Source organism: Schistocerca cancellata, chromosome 9 (genome assembly GCF_023864275.1).
Source record: "Schistocerca cancellata isolate TAMUIC-IGC-003103 chromosome 9, iqSchCanc2.1, whole genome shotgun sequence".
Lineage (NCBI taxonomy): Eukaryota > Metazoa > Arthropoda > Insecta > Orthoptera > Acrididae > Schistocerca > Schistocerca cancellata.
In genome coordinates, this window is record NC_064634.1 from 194,202,127 (window position 1) to 194,223,507 (window position 21,381).

Consider the following 21,381-nt stretch of genomic DNA (forward strand, 5'->3'; position numbering starts at 1 on the left):
TTGCATAATATTGTCCTCAAGTACATCGCCCTTGTATAAACCCTCTATATACTCCTTCCACCTTTCTGCCTTCCCTTCTTTGCTTAGAACTGGGTTGCCATCTGAGCTCTTGATATCCATACAAGTGGTTCTCTTCTCTCCAAAGGTCTCTTTAATTTTCCTGTAGGCAGTATCTATCTTACCCCTAGTGAGACAAGCCTCTACATCCTTACATTTGTTCTCTAGCCATCCCTGCTTAGCCATTTTGCACTTCCTGTCGATATCATTTTTGAGACATTTGTATTCCTTTTTGCCTGCTTCATTTACTGCATTTTTATATTTTCTCCTTCCATCAATTAAATTCAATATTTCTTCTGTTACCCAAAGATTTCTACTAGCCCTCGTCTTTTTACCTATTTGATCCTCTGCTGCCTTCACTACTTCATCCCTCAGAGCTACCCATTCTTCTTCTACTGTATTTCTTTCCCCCATTCCTGTCAATTGTTCCCTTATGCTCTCCCTGAAACTCTCTACAACCTCTGGTTCTTTCAGTTTATCCAGGTCCCATCGCCTTAAATTCCCACCTTTTTGCAGTTTTCTTCAGTTTTAATCTACAGGTCATAACCAACAGATTGTGATCAGAGTCCACATCTGCCCCTGGAAATGTCTTACAATTTAAAACCTGGTTCCTAAATCTCTGTCTTACTATTATATAATCTATCTGATACCTTTTAGTATCTCCTGGGTTCTTCCATGTATACAACCTTCTTTTATGATTCTTGAACCAAGTGTTGGCTATGATTAAGTTATGCTCTGTGCAAAATTCTACAAGGCGGCTTCCTCTTTCATTCCTTCCCCCCAATCCATATTCACCTACTATGTTTCCTTCTCTCCCTTTTCCTACTCACGAATTCCAGTCACCCATGACTATTAAATTTTCGTCTCCCTTCACTACCTGAATAATTTCTTTTATCTCGTCATACATTTCATCTATTTCTTCATCATCTGCAGAGGTAGTTGGCATATAAACTTGTACTACTGTAGTAGGCATGGGCTTTGTGTCTATCTTGGCCACAATAATGCGTTCACTATGCTGTTTGTAGTAGCTAACCCGCACTCCTATTTTTTTATTCATTATTAAACCTACTCCTGCATTACCCCTATTTGATTTTGTATTTATAACCCTGTAATCACCTGACCAAAAGTCTTGTTCCTCCTGCCACCGAACTTTACTAATTCCCACTATATCTCCTCCTGCCACCGAACTTCACTAATTCCCACTATATCTAACTTTAACCTATCCATTTCCCTTTTTAAATTTTCTAACCTACCTGCCCGATTAAGGGATCTGACATTCCATGCTCCGATCCGTAGAACGTCAGTTTTCTTTCTCCTGATAACGACATCCTCTTGAGTAGTTCCCGCCAGGAGATCCGAATGGGGGACTATTTTACCTCTGGAATATTTTACCAAGAGGACGCCATCATCATTTAATCATACAGTAAAGCTGCATGCCCTCGGGAAAAATTACGGCCGTAGTTTCCCCTTGCTTTCAGCCGTTCGCAGTACCAGCACAGCAAGGCCGTTTTGGTTATTGTTACAAGGCCAGATCAGTCAATCATCCAGACTGTTGCCCTTGCAACTACTGAAAAGGCTGCTGCCCCTCTTCAGGAACCACGTGTTTGTCTGGCCTCTCAACAGATACCCCTCCGTTGTGGTTGCACCTACGGTACGGCCATCTGTATCGCTGAGGCACGCAAGCCTCCCCACCAACGGCAAGGTCCATGGTTCATGGGGGGAGGAAGACAGCCTATGGCAAAGAATAACACCCAGACATAAACAGATGTTGACCAGTGGTGTGACAATAAATTTGCACCAGACTTCTAAGTTCCACAAGTGAACTGTGCACACACAATTGTTGCTGGGGTTTACCGTTAGATGACTAACTTTGTAGGACAGTCTAATTGTATCCAAAGATGAAATTAACTTTTCTTTTATCTCTTTAAATTTCTTCCCTTGGGCAGCCCCACTGCTATATTCAAAGTAGGTGAAATGTCTGCAGTGTTCTGTAATAGGCTGATAATTGTACATATTAAAAAACACAGAAGGGAGCACACTGCCTTGCCGTTGATCATTCTTTTGTATGCGACAGAGAGAAAGATGTGGAATTTTCTATTCTCCAGCAGAGTGCCTATGAGTAATGTTAGTTGGTAATTGCTGGTGAGCTGATAATTTTTCTTTAGTAACTTTCTGTGGTTGAGTGTAGTAGGCTGCTGTTAAGTAGACAAAGGCAACGTCACTTAGCCTACCCTGTTGAAAACAATCCTCAGTGTGTTGAGTAGGCTTGGTTATATGACTGCAGCATGATTGATTTATGCTGTTAATTCGGTTAAGAACAAGACTTTCAAAGATCTGGAAACTGTGGCACAACAATGATACTAGACAAAAACTTTTACTTTTATTTGTAACCTTACCATGCTTCAGCAATGCAACAGCTCGAGCTCTCTTCCAGAGTGTTATATACAGATTAGCAATGCTCTCGTTCATCAACTTAAGCAGTCACTGAAATGTAGTACAGTTAAACTTTTTGATCTTTTCTACCGTGAGGTGATCAGTGCCAGGAACTTTGTTTCAAAGTGGAGATTGCAAATTCCAGTTCATCCAAGAAAAATAGAGAATCTAATAATATTTGGAGAAGAGTCATAATATGACAAAACAGCCATTTTTCCTTTATTGAATTGTAAAATCCACAATTTTTCCATCATTTTAAAGCTTGATGAAATGTTTTTTTGTATCAAATGGTGTGTGTGTCTTGATTGAAATGTTATTTGTAGTCTTCAGCATACACCTACCGAAACTGTACACATCAGAAAATATTCTGAGCATGTGTTTATGGCCTGTAGAAGGGAAACTGATATCAGGAACTGGACCTTTTTGTAGTCTATATTACTAAGCTATTAACCTGTGCGATAGTAACCCAGTCCCATTTGCAGATTGCCTGTCTAAAAGTTTGAGGGGGGGGGGGGGGGGAGAAACTTTCAGTATATTGTATGATTATTTTCCAAATTTAAAATGTCATAATCTACTCATTAAGATGTTTCATCTTATTTTACAGATTTAACACAGTAAGACAACTATTGCAGTTCAAAACTGAGTATATGCCTTGAGGCAGTGTAACTTTTGGCACACAAATATATGGACTATATTGATCCACTATTTAGAATGGGAGCACTTGTTGACTTCCAACAAACTTAAGCATGCTTTCAACCTTTCTGAAACTTTCCTTGTGTTTTCTCTTGATGTCAGATATTTAGCACATTAACTCATTTGTAAAGTAATAAGAAATTTGAAGCTGTTTTGTACATTGGAGTCAGATTCTTTGAAGAAAATTCTTGCTTGCTGTCTCATTGCTCATATCATATGTTCTCAAGTTACTGAAAATGCAAGGCAGCACTGTTCACAATATTTCCATTTTATTACATGCTGGATCATTTGATGAACTGTCCGCACAAATGTGACTGTTTTAGTTCATTGTGTCCCATTTTTCTGTTAATGATCAAAAATTTGGTGACAGGTGGTACAAAACAGAGAAATGGAAAGTTTCTTTAAATACATAATGATCACTCTGTCTGTACCAACTTTACAATGTTTCTTGCCATCTATGCCAGTTTATGAAAAATATTGTTTCCTGGAATTAATGGCTAACATATAATTAAATCTTGACCATATTAAGCTCACAGGTGACATTAATGTTAATGATTAATGAAAAATACCTCACCTGTAGTTTTACACATTTTTGTTAAAACTGGTTTCATTTCTTTGAACATCTTCAGCTTGCCGAGCTATAAGTGAAGACTTAAATGGCCGTATATAATGTTAAAGACTACTTCCGAGCACACTGATCATAAATACTCTGTTGATGGCCTTTCAGAAGTATAGTGAGCTGATGTGGTATGCTGCATACTGTGTGCACATTTTTATGAAGGACCATGTTAGTATCCTGCTTCAGGATAAAGGTCACAAAAGATTACAATTTATTTCACATTTGCTGTATGTGATTAAAATATCATCATTATTTTTTGGAAATCTGTATTTAAGATCTTTCACTTTAATGGATGCATTTTTAAATCAAATGTTATGACTTTTTAAGATGAATTTTTTCTGTTGGTCAGGACAATATTCCCTGTAACTAGCACACCTATTTTGTTTCCTTCCATAGTTTCACATATTGGCCTTCTGAAATCAAAATTCATTTTTGTTTAGCATGACATTTTCATCTGAAAGTAAACTGGCAGTGCTTGAAAACATACTAAAAACTTCATTTCCAAACATAAAGGTTACACAGTATAACGTGTTTGTGTATTCTGCTCTGAACTATAACTATCACTTTACTGGACTGAAAATGTGTTGTCAAGGGTATTATAAAAAGGATAGATCGTTACTCGACAGAGGAGGCATTGAGCCACAGTGAAAAGAAAACATTTAAGCTTTCGGCCAAAAAGCCTACACACACACGCCTAGTCTCCGGCCGCTGTGGTCAGACACTGGACTACAACTGTCTGACTTGAGCAGCACCTGCATACAGCCATCCTGATTTAGGTTTTCCGTGATTTACCTAAATCACTTCAGGTAAATGTCAGGATGGTTCCTGTCAAAGGGCAGGTCCAACTTCCTTTTGTAGTTTGATGGGACCGATGACATCTTTTGGTGTGTGTGTGTGTGTGTGTGGGGGGGGGGGGGGGGGGTAGAGCAGAACAGGGAGAGAAGGGGAAAAGACTGATGGGTGATGGGTGCATTGATGGAATGAAGGCATGCTCAGTGCTGCTTTGGCAGCAGGGAGGGGGACAGGTAGATGGAGGACTGGGACTAGGGGAGGTTGAAGCCAGGGGGATGCAGGAACGAAGGATATGTCGTAGCAGGAGTTCCCACCTGTGCAATTCAGAAAATCTGGAGTTTGCAGGAAGGATCCAGTTGGCACAGGCTGTGACACGATCATTGAAGTGAAGCACATTGTGTTAGGCTGCATGTTCAGCAACTGCGTAGTCCAGCTCTCTCTTGCTCAGTTTGGTAGTGGCTGTGATGTGGACAGACAGGTTGACAGTTGGCTTGCCCATGTAGAATGCAGCATAGTGGTGGTGGTGGTGGTGGTGGTGGTGGTGGTGGTGGTGGAGGAGGGGGTGGTGGTGGTGGTGGTGGTGGTGGTGGTGGTGGTGGTGGTATGAGTAGGGTGTGTGGGACAGGTCTTGCATCCAGGTCTGTTGCAGGGATATGAGCTATGAGGCAAGGGGTTGGGAACAAGGGTGTACTGCCTTCTTACCCCCACTACACAACCACTCTGTATTGCTGCTCATTTTGGACGTAATTCCAATCCTTAGTCAGGCCACAGAGGCCGGAGAAAGTAGGTGTAGGTGTGTGTGTGTGTGTGTGTGTGTGTGTGTGTGTGTGTGTGTGTGTGTGTGTGTGTGTGTGTTTTTCTGGAGAAGGTGTTTTGGACGAAAGCATGACAGTGCTGCATATCCTTGTTTGACAGAGTTCGTTGATCCTTAAAGGCCTTTTTTAAGGGTTCGAAGGTGGCATAATCACATGGGGTGAGATCAGGACTACAGGGCTCAGTGTTTCCCATTTGAGTTGGTGTAATTTGTGCATTACGATGTTTGTGATATGGAAACTTTTCTGCACAACTGTGGTGCTCAAGAGACGTGCTGCATCATACACGTTCTTCATTCTCGATGGAGAGACCCCCCACACATTGCCACAGTCTACTAATGACTTCACATGTTCAATCAAGGTGTAATGTCATGTCTACCAAGGTCTTAGAGATTAAACAGCATACTTAATACAATACATACAAAACAGATATCTCTAGGTGGTTATGGAACCACACACATTCGTCATCATAATTTTTACCTTCCAATGTGGAAAATGTTTTTCTTTTTTCGTTGTGTATCATTCGATGTTCACAACTTTTTCTCTTACAACTGTTCTAGTGATCGTGCCTCTTTCATTAGCCCAGTGGTGGAAGGAGCCCCATTTATCTTCCAGGTAAAATTGCTGTAAGGTATGAACATGTGGTTCATTCATAGTACAACTGTAATGAGGAGTTGGTTTTCCAAACACTTTGTTTGTCCTCCCATTTCTTGCTTTGTTTGTGTATTCTGATGCACACACAATGTGGTGAAAAACAGTTTTTTGAAATGGAAATGGAATAATTGTTAGTTTGCACTTATCATTGCAGGATGCAAACAGTTAACAGCTGGATTGCTGTTTCATGAAAATTGCTTAGTAGTAGTACAAGCTTCTTTTGGTTCAGTTTCCTCTAAAGATGGAATTTCTTTTTGAAATTTTGTCAGTATTGTTTCATTGTAATTGTGTTGATATTCTTTGCTCAATTTGCTCATGAACTATTAAATCAGTTTCCCTGAAAGGTGAGCAAGAGGAGGAGATTCTGGTTCCTGGCCAGCTTATTCATCTTTCGTACCCTAAAGTTCAGTGAATTAACAAACTCCTAATAAAGGCGTGTCATTACTGTTGGATCACAAATTTGATTAGCTGCTTGTTTTCTTTATCTGTTAACAGTTGAAGTGTAAGTTCGTGTCCTTTTGTGTGCTGGACCACACACACAGAATTTTCTAGGTTATTCAAGATTGTCCACCACATTCATAATAAATAAATAAATCTATAAGGAACAAAATTTGGAAACCATTATGTATGCAATATTTTCAGACGCAACACTGATTGTTAATAAAAGTTAAAAACATCAGGGGTAACAGTGCCTTTAATTGTAATACTCATAAGACAGTAACAAACAAATAGTAATTGTTACATAATACCTTTTGCAGAACACCGGTACCCAATCTAATACATTTAAATATTAATTTTTCTCTTGTACTTTTCAAGCTTATTTTAGAAGGTTCTGTTACAATCTGGAATTGTCCGGAAGCTTCTGCATTGTTCGATAAGACAATTGATGATTTGGAAGGTTCTGTATAAATACAATCCAGAACACTATTTTACCAGTTCTGACTGCCATCATTTTTATTACATCACATTGATTACATTGGTCCAACAGTAAATTAAAAACTGAGAAATTGCAGAAAAAATATTCTCCTTGCAAATATATGTATTATCACGGGATATACAGTGCCTGTAAAATCTCCAGAATTTAGGAGATGAGTGAGTTTTCAGACAACAGAATTACATAGCAGCAGTAAGGAAATGGGCCCCAGAATTTGAAATGTTGATATATTTTTTTTTTTTAAACTGAAGAATGAAAATGGGATGTAGTGTCCTGTTGCCAAGAAGCTTTGTTAAGGAAGGAATTCAGTCTGGTGCTTTTCAAAAGAACCATCCTGGTATTTGCCCCAAACAATTTCACGAAGCCATGGAAAACTTGGGGATTTGAATTGCTGCCTTCTTGAATGTGTGACAAGTGTCTGACCACCTCACTCTTGCTCAGTACTAGCAGAAATAGAGGAAAATAGGAGAAACAAAGAATGTGTTGGTAAGGAGAATTTTCACCTATGTGAACAGGATCGACACACACACATTGTGAAGCAGTTGTTGAAATTTACCATGTGTGTTTGAATGGCCAATGTCAAACTGAACAGCATCAACTCACTCTGTATACAGAGCCTGCTGCTAAGTGGCTGTTTAACTACGTGTACCATCTGACTCTTCCTGTGTAACATCAGCTTCCTTTAACTGCATAGGTGGAAAAATCATGACTAACACATCCTTCTCTTCCGCTGTTCATCTGTTCTCAGACTAGCCATGTCCATTTTTTTACACTTTTCACTAAACTCCACCACATTTCCCACTTCAATTTTGACTTTTTTATTCCCCATAAACTTCTTACTTCTTTGGCCCCTCCATCCCATTCTTCATCTATGAACACTCATCCAAACACTTGTCTCAGAGGGTCCTTCCCTCCTGGTTTTCTATGCTGGAACTTTCCAAAGCTTTTGTTCCCTGTATCGCAGTGTGAAAGGTGCAACTGCCCCCCCCCCCCCCTCCCCTTACTATCATATGTGTTTACTTTACCTATTACAGTATCAGACCAACCATTCAGCAAAGTCACTGGAAAAAATTGAGCTAGCTAGCTCTCTCTCTCTCTCTCTCTCTCTCTCTCTCTCTCTCCCTCCCTCCCTCCCTCCCTCCCTCACACACACACACACACACACACACACACACACACACACACACACACACCTTCCCCCCTGCACAGCCATTATGTAGCTGCTGTGTCAAATTACTGTTTGTGTTGCCAGTTGTGTGTGTCTTAATCTAGAGTAGTTTGCATATATAAACCTTCCAAAAAAGTGTCACTTCTGACTGTCATTTTCGTAACAAGATCCATGTAAATAAATTAATATCTTTGCATTTATCAAGAAGTGTTGCAGTAATAGGAGGGTTACTCAGCAATACACATAGATATTATAAGTTACTCTGAATATGGCTTTCCACAAGCATTGGATTTCTTGATGTGACAGGAGCAGGTGGTGAGGAACCCCTTATAAACTGAGTGTACCTTAATGTGTTGACTGCTGCATTTTTAGTAATGGATGTTTCACTGCCAGTCCAGGTACACGACATTAGATGTGCGGTTCTGCTGTGGCTGCTGGCAGCTATATAGCAGGCAACATTTTAACTAAAGCATATTGTTAGTACTTTAAAAGAAGTTGCCACTTGCCAAGTGACTGAGATAGATATAGATTTAAAATAAAATTGTTGAAGGTTATTTAACTCACAAAGTTGTTTTTTTCTTTAAAAAATAGATAAAAGAAAGAAAAAATTAGATGGTTTGCAGAGTAATTATTAATTCATTTGGCATTCGAATAAAAAGAAGAGAGAGGTGCAATCTTAAAGCTCTTTACACTTTACCACTGATCCACCATTAGAAATGAATAAAGATTATGTAACAATGTGACAAGCATACAGAGCACAAGGAGTTGAATATTTTAGGAAGAAGCAGTAACATTTGGAATGGTGTGAAATGAGTGTTGTCTGTGTGGAATGAGCACTAGAAATTTGTTTATTTTTTAAAGTTGATAGCTTGTAAGTGTCTTTTCCATTTAAAAAAATATTTGAGGCACTAGTTCTGCAAGGGGTTCTCAGTGAAGCTGCCTGATGAAACAAGTTTCAGACACTTGCTATTCGATTGTAAAGTTTAGTGCCCCACACACAGTTGCTTTGACAAGATCACATTTGGTATGTTTCTCCATCCTTGTCCAGTTTTAGAGATCCTAATGTAAGGAGAATGTTAAGTTCTAAAACAACTTGTCTCATAGTTATCTGGAAAATTGGCAGTAGATGAAGACAAAGCATCAATATTGCAATAACTTTAAATAGAAAAAAAACCTGGTTTAGGTTTGTGAGGTATGTAAGGTAATAAGTGTCAAAAGTTCATCACTTCTAAGTGAAAGAAGGTGAAATACTTCAATTGAAAATTACAATTGAAGTGTGAATGAACATATTTCTTTGAGATTTATTTCAAATATGCTGGCAGAACTTCAACAAGGTAGGTAGTAGAAATAATGATAGTATCAGATTTATTTTTCCAAGTTAAGGCCAGTTGAACTGATTTATAACTTAAATATTATGGGTTCATATATGTTGTGAAAAGCAGAATCATCAGTGATGTTAATGTTTCTTTGATTTGGCACCACATGATTCTTTCCAGAATCTTTGGATGCAACACAATGTATAGGCGCTTCCCAAGAGGAGGCCAAAATGCTGGATCCAAAGATTTGGAATAAAGCCACAGTGCCAAAACCCAAGTACTTTTACTATCAGCAATAGCCTATATGCTTATTTGAATCACCAGTGAATTTGAATCTGAATTGTAGCATAAAAAGAGAACAAACAATAATAAAGTGAAGATTCCATAAGGTGGCACAGGAGGAATGAAGTCAGCTGATAATGAATACATAAGCGGACGGGGGAAACTGGTGTTTCAGAGAATAAGAAATGCGGAAACAGACAAACAGCAAAAAGAAATCACTGTAATCAAAGCCTAAACCAAGTGACAGGTCTAATGGGTTTCTCTCTCTCTCATGCATTCAGATCTGAGATTTTAGACAAGGTAAATTCTCTTCCGACAAACGTTGACGAGGGTTTAGTAATATTATTCTTTAAAAAGTGCTGTAGTTTGACTATTATGTAAATTTTTAGCCAATGTGTTCGAAAAGTAGCTATCAGTTTGCAGGAAATTATTGTTGTGAAATGCTTTGTAATAAGAGTATCTTTCCATACCACACATTTTAACTGAAGTTTTGCAAATGGGTGTGACTGAGCCTTTGTTGGTGGAAGCTGTGTGTAGGGACCCTTGATGGTCATTACACAATGGAATTGGTTACAGGTGAAGAGTAGTGCAACTAAAACTCTGGGGATAGCATAGAACCCCCTAAGGACTTGAAGGTGATGTTTAATGCAATGCAATCTTAATGGGAGAAACAGAAGGCTTGTGATCATTATACCCTGTCTTAAGTAGGGCCTTAGAAGACCACAATATTGGCCAAACAATTTAGGTGAGTTGCACTACTTGTTAACAAAGGAAGGGTCCATAAATATTAAATAATTTATCATTTTAATTGCACTTTGGCAGAATGACATGAGGAATTAAGTCGCCATAGCCTTTGTTTTGTTCTTTGACGAGTTTAAGGTTATGGTTTGCAAGCCAGTCATATCACAGCAGACCCCTTTATTGTTTGTATCAAAATGAATGGGAAGGTGATATTAGATATGAGATGCAAATAGTGCTTAACAATAGTTTTTGTGTATGTGATTGACTATCATAAATGTGAGGCCCCTTGTGGGAGCAGGAAACAAGCTTTAGTCTTGTTGCCTGTTGTGGGATTTGAATCTCAATGTTGCAGTTCATTGTTTCTTCCTTTTCTGATTCCTGCTCCTCCATGCAGAAATCTCAATGACAGAGAACAGGAAATGCTTGGGTAAACTACGGAAATTGAACAGTCTAAAGATTTTAAGAGGTAGAAGTGATGTGGAGCGCATATGAAATATAAAGTTAGGTTTATGTAGTATCGAGCAACATATTTAAATATGTATTTCCAGACTACCCACGAAGGCTACAAAAATGTGTGTCTATCGTGTTTCTTGTGAAAAAATTTATTCATTTAGTCTTCCATTCAACAAAAGATCCTGTTACAAAGGACAACATTCAAGGATGTGGAATGAGTAAAGCTATACATTAAGAGAAGAGAAGTAACTCATGGGAAACGTAGACTTTATTAACACTTGTGGACTACTTGTGCTTCCCAATCTTCCATCTTTGACACTTCTGTTCAGTGAAGAAGGAAATATGTTTGAGGGATTAAGGGATAGTAAATATGGCAAAGACATTGCAAAAGTGAACCCATGATTACCTCCATCTCAATGTTGACGTGTTTGGACAACGTGTTCCCAAGTAAATTATAGCATTTTTCTCTTGACAGCATGTTCATGCTGTTCTTAACTGTTTAATGAATATGGAAGAAAATTCTTATTGAGGGCAGTCAGAGCAATTAGGATTACTTCGCAATATTTGTAATAAGATGAAATCCACACATTACACTCATATTCAACCTATTAGAAATAAGGACATCGTAATGTAGATAAATATACACAGAAACATATTGGAGAGTTTCATGGAGATAAGTCACTTTTTACTGTGGTATCCTGGTAATCAGAAAGTTTCAATTTGTTTGGACTGGATTTTCAGAACTGTCTAAAATATGTCAAGTATATATTCATATAAATGACAGATGGCGGGTATTGGCAGCCAGTCCAGTTGTATTTATATTGTTTACCAATAAATAATTGAATTTGAGCTTCTAACATCATTACAACTCTTTGGTTCTAATGTTAAGAGATTAGATAGAAGTAAATAAATCAAAAGATCACTAAGTAGAAAAATAAATTAATTTTTTTTTTCATGTAAAACTCAAGAGAACCATAAATTGGTTAGATTGTAAAACGAATATAGAAAAAGTACAAATGTGCACTGTTGAGTTTATATCTTGTTATATAAACATGAAAAATCTTTATTTCGCTAAAAATTAATAATCAGTGGCAGAAAACTTGTTAATAAATCACATTTTCAATGTAACTTATTGTATGTGACTTTCAGTGATGGGTTGCTCTACATTGAGCATTCGGTGTTGCTGTAGTGTGTGATTTACAATCACCATCTGAATGATGATTTTGAGTGACAGATGCTGTTTCGCTTTTCTAAGATTATCACTTGTGTTACATTAGACTTTTGTCTATTGCTCATTTTATGTCAAAACATAATGAACCATAACAGTATTAGTGATAGAAGAGGAGCAGCTGCTGAGAAAGGAAAGATTGAGCTGGAACTGCAGATACAGGAAATGAAAATATTTAAATCTCTAGTACTCAAAATTTTAAAAATGTGGTTGTTCTGTTATCAGACCAAATAATGAAAAACAAGAGATATAGATATTGGAAAAACACTGCAGATACTACAAATGATGAGAAAAAGTTACAGGGAAGTGTTTGGAAGTAACACTGCACTGACCACACAAAGTAAAGCGAGCTCTTAATAACCCTGAGTCATGGTTATCGGTAAATGTAAATTCAAGGGAAGTAACAGGGTGAAACTTGAAATTAACTTACTGAAAGATGTTAAAAATCTGTTTGGTTACCCTTAAAGGTTGTAAGTTGTCACGTTTGTGTGTGTGTGTGTGTGTGTGTGTGTGTGTGTGTGTGTGTGTGTGTGTGGAGGGGGCGCATGTGCAAAAGGCATAGGATTCTCCTAGTTAATAAAATGTGCTTTTTGTGGTCGTGTGATCTGCTTTAGGTTTCCCACAGAAGTATTCAGTATGCTGATCTAGAGCTAATACAGTTCGTTTTTGTGGATTGCTTTTTATCAAGATGGGTACAGTGTAACATATGAAAAGACTGTTGTATGATATCTATCATACAACATATCTGTTTTGTGAGCTTTTACTCTCACGTCCCACTACTCCATTTATCTTCTTGTTTCATGGAGACCCAGAGTAAGTGCTTTCTGTGGCTGGTGTTGTAGGCAGAATTAATACTACACACTGCAAAAGATAAAAGTTAAGTAAAGTAGACCTGCATTATATACACTTTGGTATTTTGTTGAAGGAAGGTGTAGGCAGTATATGGAAATGACGATTCTCATGAATTTATACTCTGTGAATAAGTGAGGTTCACTGAAGCAAAATTCATACATTTCTGTGGTAAATACATTGAGTAAACAAAAATTTGCAGAAATACAAATAAAACATTTATTTTGTCTTAATGGATTTTGTAAACAAACAGTCAATTTTTTTAAACCAAACTTTGAAATTCTTTCATTATGGTAAAGGCTTACTGTATGGAATAAGATTATATTACCAGTAGTTTCAGCAGTATAGGCAGTTAAGACTTTTCAGTATTTCAAATTTCTACTAACCACTTTAATTAAATAGTTACAAAGAAGACTGTAGTATAGTAATTGAAAGAGAAGGAAGGCTCAGTCTGTAACCATTGTATTAAATTCCAATAATTTATTGTTCGTCATCGTGTGAGGTAAGTTGTCACGTGTTGCAGGTTTTCCAAGAATTCCAACGACTTTTACTTTGTCCGTGTCATATATTTCAAGGACATAGGGTTAAAGCGAAATGTCATCAAGGATAATTGTATAGCTGGATGACAAGTTACATTCTTTAGCCAAGTATACATACTGTAGTGAATGTAATTGGAAACTTAAACTCTTATGCCTGCCCAGGGCAGTGTTCTTCCAATTGCACCATCCAAGCATTCATTTGAAACAGATCCGAAGTTGACTTTTTGTGGATTCATCCAGTGATCATCTATGAAAATAATTTTAAGCTTTATGCATCTATGAATGGTGTCCTTTGATGTCCACAGAGACCATAAACTGTTGATTTTGTTTGTATAATTAGGTTCCGTATCTACTTTTGATTGTAATTCACAAAGCACTTTTACTAAAAGGTGATACTTTGTTGTGACCAGTTAGGTGTTTTGTGAGCTGTCTGTGGGGAGTCGCAGATAAATGCAAGGGATATTTATGTACTGATTTGAAATTACTTCCTTGTGTAAGTAAATGTTGCATGTTTGAATAGGGCTGCTTCACATTACTTACACAGCTTTCACAAACACTCAGGTTAATTTGGTTTGTGGCTGTTGTTAAAGAGGTGGTCTTGGTAGTTGGTGAATATGCTGCAGGAAAGATTGCTAATGAGCCAACAAATATACATAAATCAACATTGATGAAATTAGAGGAGCACCATCTGATATGCATTTAGGAGATGATTTATTGTCCTGGAGAAGTGGCAGCGATGTCTATTACTAAGTGTTTGTGGACTAAAGCTATCGGCACTCAAAATTGGTTTGAAGTGTTTGGTTTTCTGTGCACTGGGAATCATCTTTTAGGGATCACCTAAAAAGGTTCATGTAAATTAGTACCTTCTGTTTGTGATTGGCTGTCACACATTTATTTGTAGACTCAGCCTTCAAAATAAAGTTATTCTGTTGTTGGGAGAGATTGATCAATGAGGATACGCTCATGGGTATGGGCGGTATACTGGCATCATGGAAGCAGTGGCCATAGTGACACAGTAATTTGGATGCTGATGGTGCTGGGATGAAGCATAATGTGGTGACTTTGTCACAACTTCACGTACTCAACTGCAACACATGGTGATTGGTAAAACAGCTGATATTATTAACTGTCATTGCTATTGCTGTCTGGCTCCTCCTCCCTATCACCAGCCCCTATGATCTTCAAGGAGGAAATGTTTCATCCCACACATCAAATAATTATAAAATTCTCCTGGTTGGGAGCACCTGTAGTCAGTAACCTCCTGACTACCACCTCCACCCCCCCCCCCTTCCTCTCTCTCTCTCTCTCTCTCTCTCTCTCTCTCTCTCTCTCTCTCTCTCTCTCTCTCCCCCCCCCCCCCCCCTCAGGCCTCCCCCCCCCCCCCCCCCTACTTGGTTTACAGTTCTGTGCTTTTGTGATCCTCTCAGCTTTTAGCTTCTCTACTTCAACCTTCACTCACCTCAGGGATCTTATAATGCATTCCTATCCACCACACCCCCACCTGCTAAAAAAAAATCGGTATTTTCCGTCCTACCAAGCAGTAGAAAATACTCAGTTCTTTTATTGATTTTCCCAACTTCATATCACACAAGTGGTGTATCATAAATGGTAGTTAAAGCAAAAGTTCAGTGGTTTGCTATGTAATGTTGTCAAATCATGTGATGACTTTCTAGGAAGTGAAAATCCGTTAAGGTACCACTTGTGTGGCCTGAGGCTGGAGATATACAATAGAAGTATCTTGTTTACAAGTCAGTCACAGTGTTTCTCTGTCTTTGTGCCTAGTTTATATAAGGAACTGTGGATTATTCATCTGTTTTACAGGGAAGTTCTTGGACTGATCACCTAAAGCAAAGAGATAACAAAACTTGTTCTGTTGTTTGTCGCAATGTGCTCTCGTAAATCGAATCAACGAAGTCCAGGGTCTTATGTCACTCGTGATTTTAGTCAAAAGTATTTGCATTTTTCTACCAATCTGGGTGGGGCAGTCATAAAACACAGGACACACATTCAGCAGGATGATGGCGGAAGTGCCCAATGAGTCATACAGATTCAGGTTTTTTGTGATTTTTTTTCCAAATCATCTAAGGTTCCTTTGAAAGACCACTGCCAGTGTCTGTCACTCTCCTTCCCCAATTCAGACTTGGGCTCTATCTCTGTTGACCTCATCATCGACTGGACATTAAATCCTATTCTTCCTTCCTTACACTTTTCTTTTAAACACAGAGGTCTTTCATAGGAAACCAGAAAACATGCATAAAAGCTCACATGTATGATTGATTGCATTGTGTATGCCAATTATACAGTATTGCATTTGAGATGCCACTAAATGGTGATCGCAAGCTTGTTGCAAACATAGAAATAAATACATGTGGAGCATTTCAAGACTGTCGGTATCCTTACAACACCACACCAAGCAGGAACAGTGTAATGTTGATAATCTTTTGTTTAATGGAAATTCTTGTTACCTTGGAGTTTGGTATGTTAAAAGTTGTTTAGCACAGTATAAGTGTTTAGTCATAGACAGCTTTATGGGTGTGCTTGAAACCGGATCAGTGTGAAGAAAATAAAATTGAAACAAACGAGCCCTCAGTCACAATTTTTTTAGTCTTATTAACCAGGTTTCAACACTTCTAAGAGTGCCTTCATCAGAATTTAGACATTTCAAGTGGTCTATAACATAATTACAAATTTGTGGGAAGAAAATTTTTTTATATTAAAAAAAAAGTGTAAGTACTGACTAAGATACAAGACAGAGGCAGTACTTACATGTCACGTATAAAATAAATAACAGGCCAGAAAGGCTTTAGTCACATAATATTTAAAAGGAATGTGTGAAGTTGAGCCTCTAGGGGCTGCTCATATCTGTACAGCCACAGGTTTCAACGGACTGAGGTGCCCCCGTTAACAAGAGCAGCAGGTGAACATGACATTGCAGCAAGAGGGCCATCTAGTAGCCGCAGGTACAACTTGGCTACTTAACATTTAAATGTAGACAGGCAAAATTATAATGAATATTATTCAGTACATAGTGTAAAAGGCAATATTTGTTTAACAGTGACAGATAAAGTTACATTTCGTCTACATCATATCTTAGAAGTACAGTTTGAAGCATAAAAACGTCATTATAGAAAATGCAGAAAGGGCTGAATGACACAACCTGTAGAAAATGAAAGAACATGAAATACAGCCAATAAACCTGTTAATAAATGAAAAATTATTAGATGACTCAGATGGGAAAAAAAAGAAAACATTTCGGTGAACCGCATGAGGAGACCCGAAATTAAATGTCAAGTAACAGCTTTATACCGTTGAAGAAATTTTTGTTACGCAACTGCAGCTGCTTATTGAGAATGAGGCTATCATTTCAAGAAATATGTTTAAAAATCTCTAATTCTTCAAGAATATCTACTCTGCGCACTTTCTTCACGGTGTGCAAGATGTTGATATCGGATATAGCTTTAGGTGCATGACCTGTAATCAGATTATCAGCAAAAGATGAACTTTGGGGGCTAGTGCCATTTTTTCTTAAAAGGGGTTGTTTATATCTGGTTGTCCTTTGTAGTAAGAAGAGCATGTATCGCAGGGGAAAAAAAAAATAAAATAAATCTGTGTGAAGAATTGTCTTTGCCTAGTAATAGAGTGGCAATTACAACTAGAAATGTAAGCATGGAGAAGGGAATGTGGGGAAAATGTTATACTGTGCTAAAGTAGTTGCTTTCCTTTTAGAAATAAAAACAGTGATTCAGCTTATTATGTCTATTATAATTATGAGTCAGTATAAATGTTTGTGAATAATGACAACTGTACTTGGTTGACAAAAGAGTTTTCTTATTGGTATAAAGCAGGGACATACAGACTGCTGGCAACATGGGATGAGCGATTTGCAGCCTGCATACTAGCAAGTCTCTACACCCCTGGTATAAAGCTGTGCTGAGCACATCATAGCATAGTATCAGTGGTAATGACTGGGCATAATGACAGTGAAAACAGCATGGTGTTGACCACATCCCATTACCAGAATAAAATCACCAGTGCTGTAGCCCCAAATAAAATTGTGATGTAAAATTACCTTTACAAAAAGTCAGTCATTGAGTTTTACAAATTAGAGAATGCTTTGTGAGCTGGGCAACATACTCAGATTCAGGAGAACACACTAAACCAAATATTCTACAAGAAAAATGTGTTTTTGATGTTGAAAGACTGTTCCAGAGTGATATCACTATTTTCTGGGAAACTGGAATTCTAATGGTAAGCAGAGTGAAATAATGTTGACCAGTTGTGTTAAACAGTCTCTCTTGTATGAAGGAACTTTGGAATCAGCAAAGGCGGCAGTAGCTACAGCTGTAATATGTGCATTAAAACATTGTGACTTGTAATGTGGTGATATGGAAGCAGGACATATCAGGAAAGTGGCCATAAGCTGTAAGGGGAACTTACTGTTTGTTCTCTCTCCACCAGTGGTTTACAGAAAGGCAGTGTAGTGAGTGAGGCCTTTGTCTGGCAGTACAGGATAACAACAGATCCCCGTATTGTGGATGAGTCTTGCCCATTTCGGCTTGTGGTAATGCCTCTTATTACTAAAGAATCGGCCTCTAGATGGCCTCATTGATTTATGAAGGTGGAGTTAAGGTTGCAATATGTGGTCGTACCTTTTCAATTAGATTTGAGAGCCCAGATAACAACCTGATTACACTAGACATGTAATATCAACACACTGCAGCTGCTCTGTGTGCTTCGACATAATCATCCATCAAGTGAATCCCAAATCCATACGTACCACAAAAAGGGCCACATACTGCTGCAGGGTATCTCCCCCCAGTAAACCACAATTTTCTCAGAACTGCTGTAAAACATACTTTGGCATATAAGCTCCTACTTATTACCAGTCCCACTCCAAAATAATGATATGTTTGTAAAATGTCTCAAGAGCCAACCAGTTGACGAGATGACCAGAATCACTCGCTAAACCAAATCGCCAATTGCGGTAGGTGAAGCATTGCGTTCGTTTGAACATCCGTGCTGTATCGTTTGTGTGTGTGTGTGTGTGTGTGTGTGTGTGTGTGTGTGTGTGTGTGTGTGTGTGGGGGGGGGGGGGGGGGTGCATGTTGTGTTTCTGTGTTGTCTGGTCAGTTTAGTCTGCTCAGTATTGCATAACAGATATTGTGTTATGGTATCTAGTGCATCTTGAAGGTCTCTTAACTTGCAGGCACAAGTCTAATTTTTACGAACAAAGATAGTCCTGATTTTTACTCTGAATTAAGACTGTGTCCTATTGTCACCTTCTTACATACTGTTAGTCATATTTGAAACAAGAAATGTGGACAAAAATATTTAGTTAGTTGCTTTTACTCTGTGTTACCAAATCACCGTAAGTAATAGCATACATATCACAATTGAAAGTTTAGTATTGTTGTTATATCATAGTATTGTGAATTTAGTACTCTTACTTTACCTCAGTCCTTGTGCAGCTGCAAGAGGACTTCATTTTCAGGTATTTATGCTGCCTACATGAGAGGAAAAAATGCTGCCATTCTGAAACTGAAAATCCAGAATGTCCCACGAATTTAATCATGAACTGCATCAAAAACTTATGATTTACTTCTGTTTCAGCTATTCCAAAGGTGTCCTTATGAAGGTCCTTAACATAGAATTATGGAAGGTTGTACCTGTCCTATGTGAAAGAAACCAAAGAATACTCTCCCAACTTACAAGTAAGTATATGTTTTTTCTACACATATTTATATAATAAGTTTTGTACCTTTTGTGCAATGATTATGTTGTTTGTTCAGATCAAATCCTGAACATAATGGTGATACTGTCCAGTTACATTAATGTGATCACCTGTCAAAAGCCTGAATAACCAAGTTTTGCAGTGCTTACCACTGCAAGATGTACAGGAAGTGTGTCCAGTGGGGTTTCTGGAAGGTACTGGCAGGAGTGTGGAGCCATGCCAACTCCAGTGCTGTGACCAGCCTGTGCTAGGTTTTCTTGGTTGAGGATCTGCAGGATGAATGGGTCTGATCAAGAAGGTCCCACAGAGTCTCGACTGGGTTTAAATCAAGGGAGTACAGTGACCCAAGGGAGTATGGTAAAGTCATCCCTAATGCTCTTCGAACCATGCATGGTATGCTGGGAGCTGTGGTGTCTCATTGCATTGTCATGCTGTTAGATGCAGGATAGACGTGTTCCCCAATGATAGATGCATAATTGTTTTGATCCACTGTGGCTTCCAGAATGGCAAGATCATCCAGGGGATGCCACAGAAACATTTCCCAGGCCATACCACTCTCCCCTCTGACATCAATCCTTCTGACGATTGTTGCAGGCCATCTGTACGAGCATGCATAAAACATGATTCGTCTGTAAAAACCACCTATCTTCACTCAGAGGACATCCAATTGTGGTACTGACATGCAAATTTCAGCCTTTGTCACTGATGAACAAGTCAGCATGTATATGTAAGTCAGGCACCTGTGGCAGGTGCCCATATGCAGCAACATTTGCTGAACTGGAGTACACAATTGGTAGCCCCTTTGTTTATCTGGGTGGTCAGTTGCTCAACAGTTGCATGTCTACTCACCCGTACACACATCCGCGTCTTTCATCCGCATCATTATGGCCTGTGGTGGACCGAAGTTGCCACAGTGCTTGTTTTGGATGGTGTCATTTTTCCCCACTCACGGTATACTTTAATCATGACAGCTTGTGAGCAGTTTACAAACTTAGCTGTTCAGAAATGCTTCCACTCTTGACCCGAAAGTCAATGATCATGCCCCCTTTGTATGTCAGAAAATCACTCCATTTCTGCGTTATGATACTGACTGCACTTTGTGTCTCCCCCCCCGCCCCCCCCCCCCCCCCCTTGACACATTTTGTATACTCTCCACTGCTAGTGCTGCCACCTGCCATCTATGAATGGTTATTGCATACTGACATCAGACGTTGGATGTGGTCATATTAATGTGAGTGGGCTGTGTATTTTATATGGCTCATAATTTTGTATCTGTGCTACTATTTAACTCAGAATCTGTAATTTTCTTATCATCCAATGATATGCATGTTTTTTTGTGGTTTTATTGTTTGCTCCATGTTTTGTTGTTTATAAATTTCAAGTCAAACAATTTATAATTTTGCCATTGTGATCTTAAATCAGAAGGCTGGTTTGATGCAGCTCTCAATGCTAGTTTATCATGTGCAAGCCTCTTCATCTCTGCATAACTAATGCAGCCTACATCCATTAGAACTTGATTGTAGTAATCAAGCTGTTGTCATTATGGCCTGTGGTGGACTGAAGTTGCCTCATTGCCAGTTTTGGGTGGTGCCATTTTTCCCAGTCACGGTATACTTTAATCAAGGCAGCTTGTGAGCAGTTTTACAAACTTAGCTGTTCAGAAATGCTTCCACACTTGACCCGAAAGCCTATGATCATCTTGATTGCCATCTGCAGCTACATCCATACTCTGCAAACCTCTGTGAAGTGCGGGGCAGGGTGGGTATTTTGATTATCTTAGCTTCTTTCTGTTCCATTTGGGTACGGAATGTGGGAATAATGACTGTTTAAATGCCTCTGTACACACTATAATTAATGTAGCCTTGTCCTCGTGATCCTAACTGGAGCAATATGTAGTGCTGTAGTAAATTCTTATATTCGTCATTTAAGCATGCTTCTTGGAATTTTGTAAGTAGGCTTTTCGAGAAAGTTTATATTTATCGTCAAGTGTGTTTTGTCTGTGACCTTCTCCCAAGAGTAAAACTGCCCTTCTCTGTATATGTACAATATCCACTGTTGTATATATTTTTTTCCCCTCTGT

The 21,381-nt window shown here is 38.5% G+C and overlaps 1 protein-coding gene across 1 annotated transcript in view; it reads left to right on the top strand.

Moving 5' to 3' along the window:
- The window catches only part of LOC126100445 (protein suppressor of forked), a 148,683-nt gene that overhangs the window by 66,947 nt on the left and 60,355 nt on the right, over positions 1–21,381 (top strand). Inside the window, 4 exon segments of the mRNA XM_049911052.1 lie at positions 19,181–19,195; positions 19,197–19,229; positions 19,231–19,263; positions 19,265–19,281. Coding sequence (XP_049767009.1) covers positions 19,181–19,195; positions 19,197–19,229; positions 19,231–19,263; positions 19,265–19,281 — 98 coding nt within the window.